At 35.7% G+C, this 25,978-nt stretch overlaps 1 protein-coding gene across 11 annotated transcripts in view; it reads right to left on the bottom strand.

Annotated features, from left to right (window-relative positions):
• Positions 1-25,978, bottom strand: part of SLIT2 (slit guidance ligand 2) — a 265,788-nt gene that overhangs the window by 110,527 nt on the left and 129,283 nt on the right. For all 11 annotated transcript variants that reach the window (XM_027642798.1, XM_027642801.1, XM_027642793.1 and 8 more), the window contains exon 5: positions 2,863-2,934. In XM_027642798.1, coding sequence (XP_027498599.1) covers positions 2,863-2,934 — 72 coding nt within the window. The remainder of the gene's footprint in view (positions 1-2,862; positions 2,935-25,978) is intronic.

The following is a 25,978-nucleotide window of genomic DNA, read 5'->3' as shown; positions in this document are numbered from 1 at the left end:
TGCTCCACAAAGACTAGAATGACACAATAAAATATGCTATCAGGTCAAATTCTGTGAAATTTGTTAACCACCTTTGAAACAGCTTAGTAGAGCTACTGTATGTCAGGGTTATCAATTGTTCCATGTTAAAAAAAAAAAAAAGGTCACTATTTTATATTGAAATTTATGTAATTACTGTTACTGTTGCTATACATAGCAAATCTTGGATTTACAACATGTTCTAATACAGATTTCTTTATTCTTTTTACCTTCATCCATCTCTTACATGAGTTTCGAAGAGATCAAACATCTCTAACGTTGCTCATCTACTGAGCAATTACAGAAGAAAGGCCAAAACTAGAACAAATATTGAATTCTGTTTATGAAAATTCTCAGTAAGTATATACATGTATTTGGTTCCTGGACCTTAGATTAAACACCTTCATAGATTCAGAGAGTCATTTTGGTTGGAAAAGACCTGTAAGATCATTGAGTCCAACTGTAAACCTGACACTGCCAAGTCCACCACTCAACCACATCTTTAAGTGCCACACCTACACATTTTTTAAATACCTTCAGCGATGGTGACTCAACATCTTCCCTGGACAGTCTGTTCCAATGCTTGATAATACTTTTGGTGAAGAAATTTTCCCTAATATTCAATCCAAACCTCCCTTGGTGCCACTTGAGGCTGTTTCTTCTCATCCTCTCTCTCACTTGATATTTGGGAAAGAGACTGACACTCACCTGGCTACAACCTCCTTTCAGGTAGTTCAATTCCTCTGTTTGCAACGTGATGCTTTCTATACCTATCACTTATCATCTGTCTCTTTAGTTTTCTTGAACAATTAAATAAAACCTGTAAAATTCTTCCCATCATCCTCTTCTCTAAGTGCAATGTCCAAGGCTAGGTGGAAGGCTGGTGTTTGTATCTCCTTTCCTCAGATTCTGGAAAGGTACAATGGCCTGACCTAGTTACACAAATGCTGTGCTAGAATCCACGAAACTCACCCCATAAACTCATTTTTCATTCTATAGAGGGACTGTAGAGGGATCATAAAGTTCTCAGATTAGGAGTCTGGTGACGCTTTTTTTTTTTTTCCTGGGAGCAGTAAGGAGATATCTGTAGTATTTATTCTATCACAATAAAAATTATGTCATAGATAAGATTTAGACTCTGTGGTAATGCTTTATGATTTTATTTTTTTTTTTTTTAAATTATCTTCCCAAACGAGAAAGGCTTTAAAGGGAAGATCCACTGTTTATGCAAGTTTTGGACATAATTAAGGATCCTTACATTGAAAATACACACTAAGATAAAAATAGTATATCAGATAAAAATTAGTATCCTAATGCAGTTTCTGACTGGAGCTACCTCACCATATATAAGTACACTTATATTCTAAACTACTGCTTTGCCATTAGAATATTCTCAATGATGTTGTTATTTTTACTAACAAAGTTCCTTTCTGTAGCTGTATAAATTTTCAAACATAAAAGATCATGCAGAAAAATGCAGGCTTCTCCTTGTAGCAAAGCCTCTTTTTGATCATGAATAGCGATGGGAGCAGTTCTGAAAAAATCTCAAAAAATATAAATTAAACAAAGTAACAAAACTACTTCAAGAAGCACTTGCATGTTTTGGAACATAATGGATTTGAATGTAACAGTTTTTCCAAGGAGATATGGTAGGATTTCCCTGCAGGGACGAAGGGTAGTAGGCCAAACTCTTGGGCATTCTGCTAAGTCTTTGAAAAGATATCTTCCCCACCTATTTTGTTGCAGTGCTGCAGGCGGCAGAATGAAGTAGTGCCCATCACACGAAGAGGGAAATGCAAAGGGCTGCCTGTCCCATGTCCCATCCTCTCCTACTTGGGATACACGATCATGACCCTCCCTTTGTAATCACAGAGCACTCTTTTCAAAGCAGTAGAACTAGAAATTTCATCTTTCTCTTTAACATTGACAACCCCATTTAATAAAAGGTGTTTCAGTAGAAATTAGATGAAAACCTCCTACAATGTCCTAATATTTCCCTATATTTATTGATGTCACATAAGATATCAATCATATTTTTTCACAGTTGCATCATGCTGGAAGCTCCATAGTCTTTCTGGAAAGCACTATTGTATGTCCTCTGACTTCCCTGGTTGTTTGCAAGTGATGAGTCCTTAGCTTACAGCAGGGGTTATAGATTTTGAGGGAATGACCTTACATTTCCTACCACAGAAGTTCATCATAGTCTTCAGATTGTTCAGCTTGTTCAGTCCACTAAGCTGATCTACCATTTTAAACAGAACATCACTGCTTTGCTTTGCTTGAAACTCACATATTTCCACATTTAGAAGCCATAAGAATTCAAAACCTGCCCATGAACTTCAGGGTCACCATCTCCAGGAAAGTGAGTATCTTTCTTTCAGAAAAGGCCACAGAAGAAAACCGTGTAAGAAAAATAGTCACACAAGTATAAAAATATATGCTATCAAAACTAGATAATAGTATGGTTTTTCTTTCTTTTATACAAGCAAACCAATGTCAAACTTTTGGAATCAAAGCAAAATGATGTTTTCCTCACGAAACAAAAAAATGTTTCAAACTGCCTGACATTCAAATGTTAAACTTAGGTTCCATAAACTAATAGTTATAATGCCATGTTGTCTTCAACTCTATTTCAATGTTTTACATTTAATGTAAGGCAATTTTAGAATGTTTAAGATACCTTGAAGTATTTTGGCAAAACAAATGGTAAGTATTGGTTTTATGCAGAGATTCCTTAAGCAGCTATAATAGTGCTTAGAAAAAAGATATCTGATACAATAAAAGGACACTGTATTGACAAAGCGTTATCATCAGAATATATAGAAGAAAGAAGAAAATACTTACAGATTTTTTATGTCCACTGCTCCTCGGAATGCCTTCCTTGGTATTGCTTGAATTTGATTTTCACTAAGATCACTAAGGAAAAAAATAAATTAAATGTCAAAATGCCATATATATATTTAGTTCTGTGCAAAACACAAAGGAAATATAAGAAAATAATTTCAGTCATTAGTGTTCAGTCAGTGTTTTCAATTAAGCTTATTTTATTTCCTTAACTGATTTTTAATTGAAGAAAAACAAGTAGCAATAATAGTCAAACTAGTTTATCTCTGTTCCACTAAGGAGTTCCTTTACAAACAGGAACATGTATGACAAACAAATAATGTAACAATGAAGGCAGAAATTATTTAATTTTTAACTGAGTGTTTTCGCTTTTCAACCATTCTAAATCCATGACATTAAATGTCTGATAGTATGTTCAGTTTTATGTAAGGAAGACTGAACTCCAGCAAAACGAACAAATAGTGAGATGTTGAGAAACAACTATGAAGCTGTGTAATATGAGAGATCAATATGTTTCTGACTTTTGTTTCAGCGCGGTAAGCACCATATATTTTAAAAGAAAGCACCATATATTTCAAAAAAAGGCATTAAAGCCATCCTGCAGCAGATATCTCATGCTCCTCCCCAAAATCCCTGTATGACCAGCTGTACCACATTATCTGAAACTAATTTTACAAAAGAGAAATAGTATTAAATATATTACAAAATTATTATTCAGTAATATTTTTTTGTTATCAGTATGAATAAACAGCCTTTTTTTCCTGAAATTCAGACACATTTTTGTCCTTCACAGTTCAATACTGGAAATAAAATCTTAAAAACTGTAATAAAGACAGTAGCAGAGGAGACACAAAACAAAAATAAACTAGAATCCAGAGCTTTTCATTTATGCTATGCACTGTTAACAAGCAGTGCAGCACAACAGAAGATGATCAATGCATTAAAGTCAGTTTGGAGGTTTCATTTCAGACAATAATTTGCTACCCTGAACCAAACACACCTATTACACAATGTACACAAATGTTTGAAGGCCTTCAAAGGGACCTTGGTGTATTAAAATTAAGAAGTCAGATCTTCTTTTGGAAGCCTTCTGAGATGTATCTACCTATACACAATGTGGGGAACACAATTAATTACATTAAGAAGCTTGCTTGAGCATCTGACTAAAATGTACAAACAAATAAGTTGCATAGAGGTGTCCCTACACAGGGATTTTCAGTCCATTTGCACAGCAGTTTTCTTATGGTTAATTAGGTTTCATTTTGCTAAAACCAAACAAGGATCTGCACTCCAAAAGCAAACCAAATGCAATCCAACTCCTAACAGAAGTAAAGTTTTGCTATGCCTTGCATAGGGACATCTTTACACGACCTATTTTAGAGAAAGCTTTTAGGGAAACATTGCAGAACTGCACATAGAAATAAGAGATCTAGCTCAGATTAGGTGAATAAGTAAGAATCATTTAGCTGATTAGACACAAACAGTCACACTTCTGACATACTCTTTCTCTAAAATGTAATCTAGCATGAGCTCATATTTCCAGTTCTGAGCAATCACTCCTGAAGATCTCTTTCAGACTTATGAACATGCAAAAAATAATTTGAGGACTTTATAAAACCCCATACTCCCCAACTTAAACAAAATTAATATAATTATTTTGAAAATAATTCCACATATATTGACAGCAATTTTGTTTTATTCAATTCATTGTTAATTTATGGAAAATCACTTTCTATTTACTAAATTTTTCATAGTTCACACACCTAATTGCACTGCAAAGTATACTTAAAAGTAGATCCATTTTTACTACTATTAGTCATGTGTGAAAAACAGAGAATCTGTGAGCTGTGATTTAATTTTCAAGCCACCTAAGTAATCTTGAAATGGGATATAACTGCATTGCTCTGACAATAAATTCAGTGGCAATGAATGTAAAAGCAGCCTTCAGCATTTGTTACGGTAACATGATTTAACAGCCTACTTCCTCGAAAAAAATTCCCTTATAAGCATACAACACAAATATCTATATTTACACTTCTCTTCAATTGACTAATACACTTTACCTATACCTAAATTGTGCGTGAAGTGGTTAAACTAGCAGTTGGGATTTGTATCATGTTAGTTTATAATACAGATGTATGTATATATCCATTGCTGTACTCATAAATATATACTGCAGGAGATAATGGGTAACAGTGCATTAAGCTTTTTATGGCATTTGATAGAGTATCATCACTCACCATTTTATATAATTTAAAAAAAGTGGAAGATAAGCAATACTGAGACAATACATAAATTATTTTAAAAAATCTAATAGAAAATATCAATGGTCAAAATTTTTCTTTCCTTGCCTAAAGGCAAGTCTTAGCACAAAGACAGGGACTTACAAGTGACAGCTACTGTGCCAGGTTCCTCAACACACAGTACACCAAGGCTGTATGCTTGCATAGGTACATCTGTGCGTATGCATGTGCAAAAGACAGTGCACTAACTAATTGCATGCTAGATTTACTGCTGGGCCCACACAGTTAACACCATCTCCACGTAGCACGGGTTCAAGAAGACTGAAGTACAGTGTTCCCTGCTAATTTTAGCACATTTCAAATGTAAACTACTTGACTGCAAATGTTCTCAACTTCGCTATACAAGGCACTGTTTAAAACATCCCTCTAAACGTGGAGAGCTAAGTAAGGTTGGCATATATTGTTTTCCAAGAGTAATTTTCTGCAATGTATCAGCTGCATTTGTAAAACCTTCTTGGACCTGTTTCTGTAACAAAAGTGTAAGTTCATTTCTACACTACAAAATTCTACCTTCATAAAAAATATGATTCTCAACACAAAATTTATGTCTCCTTATAGCAGAAAAGTTTTTAGTCATTATTTATTGATTGCTTCAAGTTTTCATCTGTTCAGTCTAAAATGGTTTCCTTATAAAAACCTTGAGGGGTTTAAACAAACATTCAACTTTTTCTTGCATAAACTATACCTACATTTCACGACTCAGAAGCTGCTGTGTGGTCTTTTTTATTAATGTTTGAACCCCTTCCACTGCAATTCTTAGACAGTTCACAAAAAAGGTCACAAGTAGCATAAAGTGCACTGTGACTTTCAGGGGAAACGGGGCGAAAATCTATTTTGTAGGTAAACCCAGACAATTTGCAGGTCATTACATTACATTGATTTGACTTTGAGGATTATATTCTGCATTGAATAAAGGTGCAAACCTCCTTTTCAGTCTGATGGTCATTGTTTTTCTGCAGTAACAACTATGAGGACTTCAGTTCCCATTTCAAAAATAGGCAGTACTTGAATATAAATTATGATGCCACTTGGTACCCCTAAATTGAAAGAGAGTCAATAAAATTTAAGCCATGAAATGAAACATCCTACTTTTACAAGAAAAAAATCTGTATTTCTGAAAAAAAAGGCCTGAACTTGCTACACATTCAAAAGCAGCAATCTGACCAAGACATTTTCATTGGAACAAATTGTTCTCCATTATTATTACAGCTCAAGACCTTACATCAAAATCCATCATCCCTCTGCTGGAATAGCACACTTGATTAAAAAATCCTTTGTATACAGTTAGAGTGAAAAAGACAAGGTTATCCCACAGCATTTTATTTTTTTTTAAATAGAGTACAGTGATCTGGCAAGATGTTTTGACAAATTCATTTCTGTGCAGATTCTAGCTGTCATAGAGGCCTCTTTCAACTAAGTTGTTCTTGACTCCATTATATCATTCCTAGAAAGATATATTCCCAATTATTAAGTCTGAAGTAGAGTACCTTAGACATTGACCTTTCAAGAAAATTCCTTAGTGCAACTTTGTGGGCTTCATTCATGTCATTCTCTGGTGGGCAGAGCACCTTCATCCCTTGGCCTCCACCATATCTCCTTGCTCTGGCATTACCAAACCTGTGCTCAGGGCCAGGTGTAACTTCAGTCTCTCTGAATGTGAGATGTCCTCAAGGAGAGCACTCAGGTTTGCTTCTTCAAATCAAAAGGTGGCACTGTAATACTGGGGTTAAATAGAAGATTTGCACACAAAAGCCACCTGGGCAAATTAGGCTGGCAGGAGCTGATACAGTCTCTTTTTAGAGGAGCCACAAATGAGCACCACTGCTGCTCTAGATGCAACTGAACCAACCTAGTTACAGGGGTTTGTTTCAGGTATGTTTAAACTGTATACATGTCAAGAATTCTTCTGAGTTGTAATATTCTGGCTGCAACCTCATTTTCTCAAATGTAAAACCAGAAAACCAGAATCCATACACCAAACAAAGCTGAATGCCACTCTAAATGAAGATACACAGAGCAGAATGCACAAAGATTTCTGAACTTTTGTCCAGCTACAACAATTCTTTGAAAAACTTGCATACCTTTTTTTTCCCCACAGAAGGTCAGGTGTGGTTTTCTAAATCAGAGACTAAATATGTTGCACTTGAATAAATACTATTTCTTATAATTAACATAGTCTATTCAAGTATTCAAACTCATCAATAAAACCAGAAATACTACAGATCCTCTAAGGTCTGCAATCAAGTAAATCCTGGAATTACTGTGCTTACGTAAAATATAATTTATTTTTAAACAAACAGGATCAAGGCAATTTATATGCAATATACACTGATAAGCACATACGCCTCAACTTTTAAACAAATCTCCAAAGATTAAAGATTTCATTCTGATATTCTGACAAAGCAATTGGACTTCTCTAATTTGAAATTATGCCTAAAAGAATGTAAATTTCTGTATTTCACAAACCAATTAAATTGGAAAAAAATTAATAACACCCCCAAAAAACCCTTCACTCCATCCTCCCCCAAAAAGCAGCTTCATTTTATGTATTCAGTTATTTATTTTTTCCTCATATTACACTGGTAATCATAATGCATTGGGTTTTGTGGAAATGTATAAAGACCTCGCTGAAAACCTTGCTACTACTGAATCCTTCGTAAGAACAGGACGGAAACAGCACATTTCTATTTATCATATTTACTGATTAGTAGATAGAAGTGTATCAGGGAAAAAAACCCAGAGCTTAGAATCCTGTGAACATCTGAAATTCATATCAATAGAAAATAATAACCTATCCTGCCCAAAAACCCTCAAAAACTTATATACAGTGTTGCTTTTTTATCTGAAGATAAAGCCCTTAGATAACCTGAAATTAATGATCCTGACAGAGTGCTTCAGCTCTTAAAAAATGCACACAGTACTGCATTGCAGCTATTTTATTACTCACCATGTATGGTTCGCAGTTGAATATCCTATATACCTTAAAAAGGAGCACTCAATTTTTAATTATATAAATTGAAACACCATATATAATATCTATATCATACACTGCTAAGGCTGTCTCACAGTCTTCTTGTGTGGCTAAACCATTGTTCGTTCTGAAACACTAAATCTTTTGAAGATGGCAAACCTGCTTGTAAATTTAATTATTTGTAACTTTATTTTCCTCTATGGTTTAACCTCCCTCTGTGTCTGACCAGTGATATCATAAATCTATACTGCCATTCTCTACTTTGCAAAATACTGAGTACTGGGAATGAGTAATGTGACCTGATTTGAAAAGGAAAAGGTAGAAATACTCAGTCAAATGAAGCATTGAAAACTTATCAGTTTATTTATGCCAGTTCTTAAAAACATCTCAGAAGGTGGCTATTCCATGATCAGTATTCTTAATAACTACTTACACATAAGTGACATGAAAGAAGTAAGCCTTACTTAATACTTCTCTCTTACTAGAAAACAACAGTTTTAACATTAGCTAACTATCTTCTTCACAAAATCCCCCTGTACAAGGTGACAAACTATCATAGTAAATGAAACTACAGGGCACTCAAAGAAATAAAAAGAATGACAATTATTTAAATTATTTGACTGAAAATCAAGTATGTGAATTTGGACATGGGGATTTTCACTTCGAATGCAAAGGTCGTGAAAGAAACAAGCAACATATTTCAGAATAGGATAGTTCAGTTGAAAGGGACCTACAATCATCATCTAGTCCAACCAGATGATTTTGATGGAATGAGTAACAACATCTTTTTATGAACATAAGTATCAATCAGACATTTATCCTAAAATAATAGAACTAACCAAACAATTCAGTTATGAATATCAATCAGTCCTCTCCTCAGCTGTTTTCATTATGATTGGCTTTTTCCTCAGTACTTTTTGGTGTTACGACAGTATTTCTGTATCTGAAATGTCATAAAATTAAAAAATACAGAAAATCAGGTGGCAGGGAGAAGACAGACACCACCTGTTCGTTAAGAAGCTCCCTGCAGAAAGACCCTGCGAAACATGCTCAGGCTACTCACTGGATCCTGGACTTCAGTAAGATACCTGTGAGGTCTTCCATGGCCTGAGATAGTTCTCCAGTCACATTCACATTAATGAGGCACATCATCTATAACCTCAAAGCTATTCCAGAGCAAGACTCAGGTTTGCAAGAGCTATTATTATTTATTCCCTTTGCTTTGATCTTAGGGAAAACAAAGTACTCAGCCTCACTGCACAGCTCTGGAGACACCAGCAGTAAAATTTGAGATCTGGAAGGTAAGAACATGCTGCAATCTGACAACATAAGAGCCACAGCCCCAAGACTTAATTGTGTCTTGATATGTCTCCAGAGAAGTATAGGGAAAGATTAGTTCATGTTATCATTAAGACTGACAGCTGCCTCTGTTTACAAAAGATGCTGTAGCTGTGGGGTTTCCAATGCAAAGAGGAGAGAATGAAATGCCAAAGTAGGTTTTTCATGTTTCAATGGATCTCTGATTTGGATTTCAATCCTAAAATGACAGTTTTCCACTTTCTAAATTTGAATAATAAATATGAATTTCTATTCTGTCTTAGGTGACATGCGTTATCATGGAAAACTTCAGATTTTTTTTTCTGCTCATGAACCTTCATTTATCACCATACAATCATGGCACTAAATTGCAAAGTTCCAGTATGACAAGGATCTTTTCTGAAAGCTACAGAGGCACACATTGGCAACCATTAATTTTATTGTATTAGGATAAAGTATGTAAGTATGAAAATTATTTTCAGAACTGTGTAATGAGAATCAAACTAAAGTACAAAGTCTTCAAGAATACAAATGCTACTGAACATTATGGTGTCAATGCAGGGGGAGTATCCTGGAGAGAGAATTCCTCTAAAATTAGTAGCTCAGGTGAACTGAACCTATTGAAGCCTATTTGAAATTCCATCATGGTAGAAATATATGATATTGTAACACGAACTTACTAAAAAAACCATGAATGTTAAGCAAATACATTAACATATAGAAATGAGTAAATACTTTTCCCATCAGTCAAATGAGGCTTATCCAGTTAATTGTTAGAATACTGACATATGCTTGGTTTTATAGAGTTATCATATAACAAGTTACAGTACTGCATCACTTATTTATGAAGATAATCTTATACCCAAATGGCTTGTCATGTCCTTTTAGCAAGGCATAGCTTTCTGGCAGATCTGTGGATCAATTAAGACAGACAGAACAAGGGAATGTTTAAAAAATATATACTTAACAATCCAGTCTAAACTCTCGTACTGAAAAAACAAAACAAAGAAATAAAACAGGCAACAACTCTGCTGTACCATTATTCTTTGACTATGAAATAAATCATTTAGCCTCCTATTAATTTCAATGATTTTTTTCTGTTCTTCAGTAAACCATTCATTCCAGTTATTCCTCTTCATAACCAAGATACAAAAGGTATCCAATACTATCAACAGTAGCCAATGAAACACTCATTTATCCCCTTATGAAGATAAAAACTATGAATTATAATTTCAAATATTAGTTCTGTAAATCATTATTGCTGATGCTTCTAATAAGAGGAATAAAATTTCATGTACAAGAAAGGTACTATTAACCTCCTTTTACAGATTAAGAAACCAAGGCAATATGTATCAGTGGTAGCATGTATCAGCACCATGCTGAGGAGCACAGAACAGATGAGAAAAATTTAGATCACAAAATTGCAGGTTCTCTCTGCATCACTAATTTCCATTTGCTCTGTTGACTCCCTAGAGATTCAGATCATGTACATAGTAGGCACGTAACCTATTCGCACGCTAAAGCAGGATCACTCCCTAGGCCATGGTGTGCTACATTGCCCAAGTGAATATTTAGCATTTCACAACATAGGGCAATTGTCACTGCAATATGGACTGAATTATTCGAATCACAGCAATTCCCATGGTAAACAATGCATCTTTTTCTTTTCTAAGAGTATTCAGACTGAATTTCCCAGCCCACTTTCATCTCTCAGTTTTTACTGATAACACTTTTGATGATATCGTTGATGTTTCTTTCATTCTTAATGCTTGACATTTTTTAAATGCCATCCATTTATCAATCTATTATGGAATCAAAATGTACTTCTTATTATAGCTTTTGGTGTATTATTATCTGTATTATTTAAGCAGCAGATCTTTTAATCCACTTTATCTATTGATTTATTAAAGCAGAGGGAGAGATCATTTATGCATACAGTAAAGAACATATACAGCAAAAGAGAAAAAAATAACACACTACACAATAATAGTACTGGTAGCCTGGTAATCTCCAGAGTTTATCAGTACTTTCAACCTCAACATTTAGAATAAGTCATCAAAAAATTTAATTCTGACAATTAGTACTAATCTTTTTTTGTTTGAGAAACAGCCTGACTCCTCATATCTATGCAATATAATACACAACTTACTTATAATTTTGAGTATCAGTAATTAGTTATTTCTGAAGAATGAAAATAACACAAAGTACAAGTACTAGGCCTCTGAGCTTTTAATAGGATCACATTTTGGGTTTGGAGTAAGACAAAACCTCCAGTCTTATTCATGGCATAAAAGTTAATCCACGGGCTGCAAAATCAATTCTACTCTACAATGTCTCCAAAAGTGCACTTAAATCAATTTGCATACTCTGATTCCACTGAAAATAACTGCTTAAAGACATTCACCAGTTATTCTTTTATTGTGCTGGAGTGGCCTAGCATGGCAAATGCTAATTGTGCAATAAAATAAGAGTATTAGGACCACACATATATTTTACTGGAGTCTTGGAAATTATTTTTTGAAAAGAAAACAGTCTTTATTAGTCTGTTCCACTAAATTAATATGTAATCCCCTTTTGTTTAGACTAAAAACAAAACAAACAAACAAAAAAAGAATTAATTACATGTTGTAGCTTCTAAAGAGGAAAGGACCACCTACAATTTCAAAGAGAGAATTGCAATGCTAGTTCAGGTTTGGCTTCAGTGTAATCCTTTTGATAGAAAAACTTGAAGCTCTTAAGAACACTTCCCTCTCCTCCGAAGAAAAACTAGACAATTCTTTGTCCCCCATAGAGTCTCACACTGATCAGGCTGAGGGAAGATACTGAGCGACATTTACTGACTGCTGCTTGTCGTGAACCCCTAATAGCAATATCATTCCCCTAATGCCCCAACAGCAGCAGGGCTGTGATGTGTGAGGGTATCGTTGACCTACAACCCTAATCGGAGTTTGCAGAGTGGGGGATTACTTTTTACCCATGTGGATGTATAACCATATGATGAGGCTGCACCTGTGTTCAGTTTTGAGCCCCTCACTACAAGAAAGACATTGAGGTGCCAGAGTATTTCCAAAGGGCAACAAAGCTGGTGAAAGGTCTGGAGTACAAGTCTATGAGGGAGCTCGGGGTGTTTCGCCCGAAGAAAAGGAGGCTCAGGGGAGACTTTATGGCTCTTTACAACTACCTGAAAGGAGGCTGTAGCCAGGTAGGGGTCCGTCTCTTCTCCCAGGTAACAAGTGACAGGACAAGAGGAAATGGCCTCAAGTTGTGCCAGGGAGGTTTAGATTAGATATATTTTTTGTTCATGCATTTTCCTCTCCTTTTTATTTAACCAGGTTGGAATTGAAGGCAAAATAAAAAATAACTTTAATTTTTATGCATAATTTTTTCATACAAGGCTACAAAAGACCGACCGTTTCTTTGTAAGGAAAGAGCAAAGATTCTGCTATTTTCATTTTACCAGTCTCTGATAGGTGATTTTGTGATTAATTTTTAACCAATTATTACACTTGATAGACTTCAAAATGCACTACAAGTTAAGAACTTTAAAAGAATAAAGCAAGATGCTGCCAGGTAACTTTCACTTCTTCTGGTACGTTAGACACTCAGTATATGCATGGCTGAAACATCCATTTGGCTTGGCTGGGGATCTGCTCACATTAAGAATAGATGAGATGGCATACTTAACTTTCCAAAAGACCTCTTCAACAGTATCTGAAAAATCTATCACTACTTTCCTCTGTAACAAAACTTCTTTTTTAGAAGAAGTTCGCAGCTGTCAACATGTCTTTAATATTTAATATTGTTTCACCTGCTTTGGAATTGAAACTGTAAGGACTTTGAAGAACTGATTGAAAGGTTGTCTGGTACATTGTCTATTTTCACTATACAGTCTATAACCCTGTATGTTCTCTTCTGAAATATCACTCAGCAAGCCATGGCAATTTCTCTCTTTCTTCAAAAACAGAGCAGAGCAGACTCCTGATCCAATCCCATTATGCATAGCTGCTATTCCAATACAGCAATAATTACATCCCTGGACACAGACATTTTTCATGAAGTAAGGCTCCAAACTTTTACTCTAATAATAAGCTGAGTACTTCAAGTGTTTCCTAACAGTAAAACTAACCTTGAACAATTTGTCAAAGGACAGGCAAAATTTGGAGAATAAACCAGAAAAGATTTTGCAGACCATTAATGTTGAATAGCAATTGCACTGTGCTCACTCTTCCTTCACACAAGTGGAATGATGCAATTTGGGGATTGTCTCTTGAAATGGGTTGATTGCTTAATAAGACCTATTTATTGTACAGTCTTATCTTTATACAATATGTGTGTAGTTGCATAATATATATGAAAAACTGATGTTTCAAGCTTTGAGACAGTTGCCTGTCATTGCCAAAAACTATGCTAAAACCAGTGAAAGACACCAAAGAAAATTCTAAAAGGATTACCATGGATGATTAAAAAAAATTGAAAACAGCTAAGCTACCATCATAATTAATGCTTATCAAGATGACCAATATTATATCATTGTTTTCTTGGGCTTCACCCATCTGCTTATACCCATCTGTCATTTCTTAGACTGCAATACATTTCACAGAAACTGGGTCTTGGTTGGTATTTTTCTTACTCTGTGTTTGTACAGTGACGAGCACCACTGGATCAAAAAACTAGGACTTTATGCTGTTCTATGAGTAAACTAAAACAGGAAGGACAAGAAATGTGTTCATATCATCCTCCACTTCACTAATAATGAACCAGAAAAGAGTAATAACAAGTTTAGTTATTTGAGTAACTGGATTTGACTGGATTTTTTGTTTATTCTATTTCTTGTGTGTTGTGTACGTATGTGCTGGTTAATACAAGTCAATTAAAAGTTCCTAGGAGAAAAAGGAAATGAAATTGTTGAAAAACTTCATGGCAATTACTGACACATATATTCAAGTACTCTGGAACTAAAACTTCCCACTGACCAGGATTAAATTGCTTTAATATTCTAGCTGAGTATCCCAAAAGTGTCAAGCCTCAAGATTCTGTTCAAGTCTTCTCTTTCTCTTTGAGCCTGCCTTCTCTTCTTGTGGCTGTTCCAGCCTCTTCCCCCAAACTGCTGTCACCACAATCTCTTCCTTCTCATTGCCATGCAAGAAATCAGAATTTCAAGAGGTAGATTCTTGGTGTAAAAGGAGCTGAGAATACAGCAGAGGTAGTACAATTGGTCTGTAAAAAAAGAACAGTTCATCCCCTCCTGGGCTCAGGGGCCATTTAGAATTGAAAACCCTTGTAAAAATGGTTAAAGTGTACATAAGCAATGAAAAGAAAACTGGTCATTTCAGAATGAACTGATCACAACAAACTTCTTAATCAACAGCAAACTAAAAACAACAACCATGGGTAAAAACCTGGATCAGAGTGGTCCCAAGTGTAAGACTGTGAAAAATCCCATTGCATATTACAGCCGTGGCTATATGCTGTTGCCACAATACTAGTATGTAAATTACATTTAAATGTTCTAGGGAAAAACAATCCACAAAACTGAATTTAATATTTTTGAATAAAAGCTTAAATTATACTGTTACTTCTGCCATATTTATTTCCTCTTTTCCCCTTCAAGCTTGCAAAAAGCTTCAGCTGCTTGCACTAAGAGTAATTTTTATTCAGATATTTTTTTAAGCTTGAAGTCCACAAAGCTGATTTTCTGTTCCAGGACTGCACTTTTCCACTGACACCATTAAGAATAGCTGCTCTTAATTGCACTTTAAAAACCCATCTTCTCTCCTTTTAAACTTTTTTCCTCTATCTGCATGTTTTCAACTCTTTTTTTTCCAAATTACTTCCATGTAAAATTCTTTCCCTTCAACCAATTTTCAGACTCTTCTAAGTAGCTGAAAGAGGTTTCACTCAAGTAACTATACAGAAAATCCTACTGAGAAGCCCTAATCATTACGATAAAAAGTGATTATGTGTGGGTATGATTATGTGTGGGTATGATTATATGGTATGGTGGGGGTATTTTGTTGTTTGAGGTTTTTTTTATTTAGGAAGGTGAGTGTTTTGTTTTGCTATTTGAGGGCACACAAAGGCCGTTGGATGGGATGGATATCAGCTGAGCAACTGCTATCAAATGAGAGTGTAGCATACCTAGGATGAATAAGGGTGACACTGATGTCTCCATTCACAAGATATTACACACTCTTGTGGCAAGTAAACAGACAATTTCAGAAAAGAGAGGTCTAGGTGACCACACAGAAACCGAGGACAGTTATGCTAATGGAAAGATCTATTAAATGTACTTAAAAAGACCCCGACAAACAATACATGAGCTGCCTTATTGCTTGAAGAATAATTCAGAAATACACCATGAAATGTTTAAACACTTAGATTGACTGAATTTTGTTTAAAGTATAAATTTTAAGAAGGGATTTAAGAAATAAACCTAAATATACACATGGCATTGAGCTTGTATGGATAATAGCCATTAAAGAAAACAACATCTCAGCACTACACAGCCAGTTTTTCTGCTAAAGCACTCTGTGCAAATCCATTCGTACTTCTAGGGAATTCAGGAAGAGTTTTGCCAGGTTAATAGTACTAGGACGTGCATCTTACAACAGCAAGTGCATCTGTACTCACTCTTTTAACTAAGAACAGATCTCCTCTGAGAATGAGATCAGCTCCGAGCTCTGAGGTGATTGAATTTAAACGATATTTACACAGATAGCTGAGAAGGTGTGAAGATTTGCTTCTTCACAGGCTCCACTGCACTTGCTATCTGTTGCCATATGGTTAATTCCCTCTCATGCTTATTCTCCTGTTTCAGTTCATGTTACAGTATACTCTTTTACAGACCTGCAGCTTCCAACATCTGTAGCAAAGGTCCCAGAAATTGATTTAGAGGCTGAAATACAAGTATATCCAACCCTGCTCCTACACAGGGCAATATATCTTTGTTGGAAGACTGACACATGGTCCCCATATGCACCAGTGATAACACAAGCCTGCCAGGCACAGATGTACTTATAGCTCCAGAGAGATGCAATCTAATGATGGATAGGAATAACCCAATCATATGAACATTTGTATTTGTAAACCCTACCTAGTGCTACAGACAATATGTCTACATTTCACTGCCACACTTCAAGGATATCAAGATGTTCCTAAGGTATGACAAGCATATGATAAAACTTAATGGTATGTAAGATAGACAGACTGCTTTCTGAAGCACAACTTAATAGTTGGAAGATTTAAAAATTAATTGCTCTTCTGGCAAACGCAATGAAAATTAAATTAAATTAGATACTGGAACTTTTTCACTAGAAGGCTCTGGCAAAATAAAGTTAATAGATGGAAAGCTTTCTGCAATTAAAAGTGACAGGTGCATTGCTTTCTCTAAGCTTTTAAATCACATCTGTCAAAAAGCCTACTAAAATGCATTTTTTAAGCCCCTTCCAATCTACTCAACTTTTATGAACCAAAATACTGTAGAATTATTGAAGATATATCACTTAAGTCACAGCTTTATGGCAGTAAAGAGCTAAAATTTCTATAGAGTTATATATCTAACATATTTAGGACAATGTATTAAAGCACAGAACGCAGGGAAAGCAAGTTAAACATGGAAGATGTATTCAAGGAGGAAAAAGAGTTTCACTCAAGGAGGTTTTTGCTGCTGGGAAAACTAGGCCTAGAAAAAACCTAGTGTGGGAGAAAATTCTTTCCCATGAACAGAAGTACCTATTTTTGCCTGACTGTTTTGAGAAATTAACTCCTCTGTTGTGAGAAGAGATAAAAGTTCTCACATTTGTTGGAGGTCTCTTGGGGAGACAAGGAAACCATAAAGTACAGAGGAGATTATTGCTTTGAAGTTCTGTGCGTGCGAAAGGTGGTGTTATAAAGGCACCAGAATGGGACACCCTAGGCTGCTTTTTGCCCCTGCTATGCTTGTACTTAGTGTACATCATTAGTATATCCAGGGTTTCTGACTTCGGAATAAACCTTTTCTTAATACCCTAGCCATGGTTTGGTCATCTGGGTTTACCTGTGAGCATATCAATTCTTACACAGAGTAACTCTGTCTCCTGTTCCCATTCATTCCATTTGTCAGCACAATTTCCTGCTTCCATTCTTAACCAGTGCACAAGAAATACACAATTTGATTTCCCCAATTTAAAACCAAGTTTATAGTAAATTCAGTGACGGTCTTGTTTGAATAATCTACTCTAAGTGTTTAAGCTGATTTGGAAGAGAAACAGTTACCAGTATTTATACCTTCTTCGAAGAAACTTTCAAGACAGAAAGTGTCTTCTTTGAAAACAGGCAGAAAAGTTTGAGGTCAGCTTCTGCTGTGCTTCTTACAGAGTGAAACATTTTCAATGAACATGTGTTCCAATAGTGGGAGCAAATCCACTTTTTACACATCTTCTCCCTGCCTCCCAGCCATGCCTGAGCCAATCCTTTACCTCTCATTCCTCTCTGTCAAAATCAGGGTGTACTTAAACCCAAAACTCAAACACTCCCCTCCCCCAAAACCTCTGATAATAATTTTGTTTTGTTTGCTGGGTTTTTTTTAAACTAATCAATAACCCTAATTTTGATAGGTTAGGAATGAAGTATATTTAAGGGAATGCTTCTCATCCCCACCAATCTGAAAACAAACAAAAGTATTACTCTTCAAAGCTTTTAATTATGAACTAAATGAAAATCTGTTACACATTGTAAGATGGACTGTGACAATATGAATTGTACAGGTACACCACCTTCAAAGATATATGATGGAAAATTGTACTAACTCAGTTAAACATAGCTCTTATTAACCAAACATACAAATAATCTCATCCCAATTCAAGAAAGTACTGAAGCATGTACAATTTAAAATATGTTCTTAAATACCATTGAATTCATTGTAACTACTCACAAGTTTAGCGTTAAAACGTGATCAAATATATCTTTGAATCGCAAACTACTTACCAAAAACCAGCAGTGAACACTATAGGCTTCCCTAATTTAAGTATGCATGAACAAAGACAAAATTCCCCTCAAATGGAGAGATAGAACAAGAAAAACATGAAAATAATTTTCCATAATCAATCTATAAATTTTCATCTTGCCCCATGACGAATTATCATGACACCAAAAATAATATCTCAGGCAACTGGTCCAGGTAAAAGTCTTTAACAAAATCATCTTCTATGTTTATAAACTCAAGGTTTTGGTACTGCTTTTTGGGTTTTCTTTGAAGAATAGGGCGAATCTTGCCAAGTTCTCAGTTACCCTCATAAAAAAAAGAAAATTGAAACGGCAAAGACCTCACATGCTTCTCCCTAGCACTCCTTATGATAATGTTACAGGGATTTTTCTCAGAGACAGAAATCTCTTCCAGTAGCCAGGTAGATGAAAGTTTTGTGGTGGAAGGTTGGTATTTCAGGAGGAATGACCGTTCAAGATAATACCATAGTTCAAAATTTTGTGTCAGGTCTGCATACCTGAAGAATAACAGAGGAATTTTGGCTAGCAAGAACAGCATTCTGGGAAGAATCAAAAATAGTAAACACACACTGGAAGACTATACATATATATATATATATATTACTGGAAGATTAAACACAGACAAGGATTTATTCATCCCTGATGCAACTGAGTGAGTCAAAGAGCTGAATTGCAGTGGTACTGAGTGCTTCACATATGCAAATTAAAAATACACTAAAACTACTAAAAGAACCAAGTTGTCATGAAAATATGTCTACAAACATTTGCTCCAAATAGGGATAAAAATATTCAAATATTTTCCCTTAGTAGCAATTTTAACTAGTGTGGATGAGAATGAAAGGTCTGCAATCTGTGAAAACAGATCAAATTCAGAATTCAGTAGGGATAACTAATATCTAATTAAGCCCTGTATCTGCAGTATATTTTTTTTCAGTTTCTTCTTCCATATCTCTTTTGCCCTCTGTTAACCATCTCCTCATCCATGTCTATAAACAATGAAATGAAGCCAAATTTTCTGCACTGATACCATGTATTACACAAATATCTGAATGGAAAATATGTCGAGAAATGTTTTGATGAGCTGTATTAATTGAACTGTTTAAACAAACATAAAAACCCTATATAGAAATATAGTCTTGAAAAGAGATATTAGATAACCCTATTCTAAATAGAACTTAAAATACTGGTACCCTAAGGAAAGGGAGTAACCAGATTCAAAGCCAGCATTCAAAACAGCCTGGCCATACAAAATAAACTAGAGTCTATGCGTTGGTCATATTGACTTTATTCAGGTGTTAAGTCTAAGTTTAAAAATAAATGCTCTGATGAATTTAAAGATACGTATTTTATTTTCCTGAATTTCTGTTTCATCTTATCCTTTAACCTGGCTGAAATTTCATTATAGATACTTGCTATTTATTACACTGATTAACGCATCTTTTTATATAGAACAGGAAGAACAGTCTTATATAGACTTCTGTATATCTATACCCATTTCTGCTTGTGGGGTTTTCTTGTTTTGATTCTAGTTTTTTAATTAGGGACACACCACTTCTAGTGGTTGATTACCCTCCACATACGTAAACAAATGTTATGTATGGTACAATGCCTGCCCTGAACAAACAGTAAATATCTCATATTGTCTGTTTTCCATAGTATTTTTAATATTCATGATTCTCTTTTCATAATAATAAGCAACACAAAACAGAGATTCCCAGCTGAGGCAGAGATGACATCTTAGCCTGCAGTTGAAAAGGGAAACACAGAAAAAGCTTTTAAAAAAAATAGAGAAACTGACAGATTTAAAAAAAAATAAAATCAGGATCAACCTCTTGGATAAATGCTCTTAACAATGAAAATCACAACAGCCAGGATTACAGCATAGGGATTTTATATTACAACCAGGTATGTACATGTCTAATAGTGAATGTCTTTGTCTTTCTTATACTTATGAACAGATAAAGATAATAGTAATAAATCCCCATGTTGAAATAAAACTGAGCCTAATCTCAAGATTAGGAATCTAATCTCCACCAGAAATAAGATATAGGTATTTAAAATGAATAGGAGGTTAACTTGCTACAGGCAACATGACATTCTGTACAGTACATAATGCGTACTCCTGCACCACATCTGAAGTATTTTACAAGCTCACACAAAAAGCAACAGACTGAATGGAGAGTTTCATTATAAGAAACAGAATGTGTCAGCAACCATCTTCAAGTTGAATTTTGGTCCTACAGCTCCTTGGTATTTTTCACTTTGCTTTTCTAACTAGTTCCCCTATGGATTAACCTCTTCTCACCTCTGGCTGTATATACACTGCAAGATGGAGCTGCTGGACAGTTCATTAGAGAATCTCCTGCTGTTTTTTCCACTGGAGAGGAGGCACCTCTAAGTTATCAGACACAGGCAGGCCCAAGTCAACATGTCTTCTAACAATTTCTGGCAGCTTTGATCAAGCTGGTGGTTCATACAAGTTTCACAGCCAAAATAAAAAGGGGGACGAAACTTCAAGGCATTTCCTGCTACTCCTTGGGAAACCAAATACCATCACTTAGTAATTCACATGCCATACTCGTATCATTGAGTGGGGGTAGTGGGGAATTTGATTTGGGGGCTTTTTCTATGTGGCACATCTTAAAATTAGAAAAGATATATTTAAATGGAATGCTAGAAAAGTTTTGTTTTAAATAACTACTAGATAGAGGTCCAAACATAATAATAAATCTAAGGTAAGTTTCTTGATTTGATACTCCTTGATTTGAAACTGCCTGTTTCTGAGAATGTGATCCAGCCCAAGGTTTACAAGAAGCTTTGTTTTTATAGCCTCAGCTTTGTAAAGTGCTCAAGGCTATGTGCTTTGGTTTTCCAGCCCTGTGTGGCATGGTGGCAAAGAACGCTAAACTGCATTTAAGCACTTGAAACGGGCTCGGTGGTAGCCAGCAACATTTCTCTCTGCTCAGCTTGGTCTCTTTCCTTGACACCTCTGGTGGTCAAGCCAAAAAAGTCAACAGTCTGCAGCAATGAATGAATACTCCAGGATCCTTTCATAACGGTGTAGCTGATTGAGGCCCTGTTTGAGAGGCCTTACCTCGTTTCCCACACATTTTCTGACCCATTTTGTCTGTCTCTCTCAGAGGGATTTTGCCTGTTATAGTGTGGGCTAAGCAGTAAACTAATTATCTTGTTCAAATCCCTTTGCAACGCCTCTAATCCTATTAGTTATAAGAATGTGTGAATAGTGATTGCACAACTTAAAACAGGGAGAAACAGAAAAAGAGACGGAGGCAGAGAGAAAAAGCCAAAAGGCAGGATCTGGGAAGATCTGCTAGCCACTTCAGCCTTTCAAGACTTGTCAGGGTACTCAAGATTCCCACCCATCACAAGATGGGACAATTTGTAAGGTCCATATTTTCATTTTCTGTCTGTCTGTCGTGTCTGCCCCAGAGCTGCCCCTATTATCCGAAGCAGCCCGGAGCCCTTTGCTCACAGCAGAACTTGCTGACCCTTGACTCCAGTTAACAGTTACATTTTCTCTCTCTCCCCTTTCATAATGAACATTTTAGTGAAGGGGATGACAATATTACAATGTGTCAAAGAAGCCATATGAAGTACCGGAAATGAATGATGTTAGTGTAGGCATCTATAGGCCCTATGAGTCCTACCTCTTTTCTTCAAAGAAACCTCACAAGTCTTATTAAAGAGCCCTCTCGCCCTCTCCCTCAGCTGAAGATACCGGAGCAGTTGCCTCCTGCTGTCCAGTACTGAGTGAACTTTAATCACTTTTCCTATTTTGTTCACACTGGGGAAGGAGCCAGACTTCAGTGAAAAGCCTGCAGTCACAGTCGATGTTAAAGAGCATGAAATTTATCTGACTTCCATAAAAGATGAGCTCTGCCCTTCCATTCCTGCTTTTGCTAATCTGGCTGCTCCGGGGACAGCCATTCTCTCCTCCAAAACCAAATATTTGCTTTTAGTGTGGATGGATGCTGCTGCCTAGGAGTGCCTTTCCCCTTGCTTTTTAAACTGTATGCTTAGTTGTTTCCACCTACAAAGAAGACTTGTGGTCTTGGGAAAGAAATTTAACTTTATCATTTAGACATGCTGTTTTGCAAATGAAGGTTTTAAAAATGCAAACAGTTCCTATTTTACGTGAGTAATAAGCTCTGGTTAATTGGTTACCATAGAAGCAAATTCATCAAAATTCTCAGAGTAAGAGAACGATTCACCTTTTTTTTTTGCCCCTCCGTCCCTGCAGAAATGTCTATGTCAGCGAAAACCTAATTCTTAGGATAAAATACAGAGTTTCTTTTCTCACATACCATACTTGGAGACTTGAGACACCATTATCTGATGAAAATTGTAATAAATTTTGTTATTACATAGTATTCCATTATTTGCTTTTAAACCCTTGCCATTTGGAATTGGCTCTAAAATTTTGGGAAAATGTATTTCCATTATAAATGCTTGCTTCCCTCACAATGGCAAATCAATGACACATTTGTATACGTCTCACAGTGCACATCTTCTCTAAGGATCACTGCAATATAAATGAGCATTTTCAAAACAACTGAGTGCACAACTTTAGAAATGTGTATTTCAGAAGTGGTAAAACTTTTGTGTCATTTAATTACTTAAATATTTCAAATCCAGTACAAAAACGGAATGTAAAGAATCCAAAAACAACTCCAGAAGCAATTTATCCCCAAAACATTTCATGTATATAAAAAACCTGAAAAGCAGCAACAAAATTGCATCAATGAGCTTGATAACAAAAAGACTGTGTTAATGAGGAATGAAAAGTGGTACTGATCCACTGACCATCCGCTCTGCATGCCATAACCCCCTCTAATCCCCAATTGATACTGACAACTGCAATGACAAGGGCTAAATTGGAGCCATAAGTAGGAGTAATGATAGACTGCCACTTCAGTATGTCATCAATTGCCAGATTAAAATTAATACCACACAAACGTTCTCCTGTAAAGTGGAGACCTATCAAAGGGAGAGAAGTGCTTCTTTAACTGTAACACATCCCAAAAATGTGCCACCGCGGGTGGGATGCACACCCAGTGCCCAGTAAAGGCCCTCAGCAGGAGCTAGACGTGCAGGGAAGACTGTTCCTGCTGTACTTTTAGCAGCGACCACCTAGGGGCACTCAGCGTCCTACAAATCCATCGCAAATCTCAGCTTTTGATCCAGCCCCGTTCTGGTATAGAGCACAAAACATATTCCTGTCAAGCATCCTGCTTTATATTCTACTTGAATAACAATGATGAGTATTGTTTATTGATACTTTATTACTGGCAGATAACCAGCCAGACAGCCTTGTTCCCTCTAAATGCTTCTAAAGGGCATTTTTTGATAAAGGTTTTAATATACCGTGAAGATTTTCAACCAATAGGCAAAAATATACAGACCATATCTTTTGAGAAAGTGATTTCAGATTTAAGTCTGGACTTCTTCCAAACTGCCAAGCAACTACAAGCTGCATGGAAAGCTGTCTAGAGGGAGTTCTCTTAATTACAATTCACTACAGCTTTGAAAAGGCCATGGCGAAAATGGACAGGAATATAAAACTGAGAAAGCACCACAAGGTCAAGAGAATTGTAATTTTTTCTTCTTCATATACATTCTTCCTTTCTACAGCACATTTTTTATATACAAAATGTAAATGCAAACAAGATTGTATTCCTATATCTTGGGATTCTCTGAATTCTTTAAAAAAAAAGAAAAACGAGTATTTGGTACAATTAGTCTTCCAATTTTCCTCAAAAAACCGCCCTTAAATATGGTCATTGAAGCAATCAGCAAAATAAAATTTTAGATTGAAGCAAAAGATTCATTTAGGCTAAACTACAAGAGCCTACTAGTCAATCCTATCTGATATTTTATGGTCAAGTTTTATAGCATGAAAATTCTGACTTTCTGCCACATTTTTTTCCGTTCAAACAGGGTTCACTTAACAAGCAGAATGCAGACCTGCTGCTTTCCCTTGTGGCCAACTTCACTTGTTCAAAGTCTTTGAGAATCTTGGAACACGGCAATAGCTCTTAAAGGAACTTTGGCCTGCAGCTGTTATTAACTAGCTTTGGACGTATGGACCTCCGTTGACAAGCACCTCATGTATAGAGGTTAAAAAATTGCTACCATATGCTTTCAGCTTTTTCAACCTTACAACGTAAAGCCTCAAAAAAAAAAAAGAAACCCCTCCTTTTAGTACTTTAAAAATACAAATCGATTCACACATAAACCAACACTCATTTCTATCTTATACTGCCTTATAGTTATGAAATATATATTTCATTTTTACAAGGGTACTGCAGTTCTAAAAGACAAGAGCTGATTTCAAGGAAAGGAACAATTGGTTACAGGTACAAAGATCTCAACAGGCTTTATTACTGGACACAAATTAAAAACCACCACACTCTTAAAACCAGCATTAAATAACAATAAAAATCTGTGTTATGCACACAAAAGCATTCTCTCCTTAATGAAAGGTAAGCTAGCACTGCTTATTATACCTTAACCTTAGCTTCATGTGCGTATACCTTACATTAGTTTTCATTTATGTGACCTAGTTCAGATCTGAAGGACGATCTGTACAGCCAACTGTTTGTTCCTTTTCTCCAGACAGATGCACCAGTTTACTGAAAGATAAACCAAGCACAATCTCAACATGAGATCATCATGAGACCAGAGAACTCTTCTTACTCACCAAAGTAAGAAAAGTACCGGTACTTGTAGCATACATAGTACAAGTATGGATGTTCAAATGGATGTTCACAGTACAAAATGGATATTCAATATTTTTAACCCAGCTGAAATAAAAAAACCCACCAAACTAGTTAATTGCTGACCTCTTTTATGTCTCTGTTCTATAGATTCCCATTTCATTCCCTAAAAACACCTTAACAGTGTTTAGTAAAGAGTTCAGTGAGCCTCACTTCAGCATACATCTGAGCCAAGTTCATGGATTTCAGATCTACAGGTACCGTACAGATTTCCTTAGTTACTGGAGGAACACCACTGATTATTAGAACAGAACTTTATCTTTTAATTTTAGTTTATCAGTGGGTTAAAATGTCCATTCAGACTGGAAGATGAAAAAAAATACTACGATGAAATCAGTCACCTTCTACAAGACAGTTTTGCCACATTCACAGTGTAGCCATACCCCAGGCAGTAATCAACAATAAACCGTAAGTATGTTTACAAATCCAAGCTACTGCTCTAGCAGATGACAAGAAAAGCCAAGGAGACTTACTTTCTCTTCTAACATAAGAATAAAACTTCATGTATTTAAATACAATTTTCCCAGAATTCAGGAATATTCCACATGGTAGATATGTTTTTAGTCAGGTAACAGAATCTACACAATATCAGAATTACCAAGAATTATATTTAGATAAATGGGTAGAAAATTGTAAATATAGAAGAAATGCAGTCACTAAAGCATAATTTGCTGTCTCTCCTGTGTACTTGAAGAATTTCATTACCAAGTTGCCTAAATACTATGTATGTTTAATACTTTTACAGT

The sequence above is a fragment of the Corapipo altera genome, unplaced genomic scaffold, assembly GCF_003945725.1.
Source record: "Corapipo altera isolate COAL_440 unplaced genomic scaffold, ASM394572v1 22, whole genome shotgun sequence".
In the NCBI taxonomy this organism is placed as follows: domain Eukaryota; kingdom Metazoa; phylum Chordata; class Aves; order Passeriformes; family Pipridae; genus Corapipo; species Corapipo altera.
Note: the sequence above shows the minus strand (reverse complement) of the source record. Positions and strands in the feature narration are given on the sequence as shown.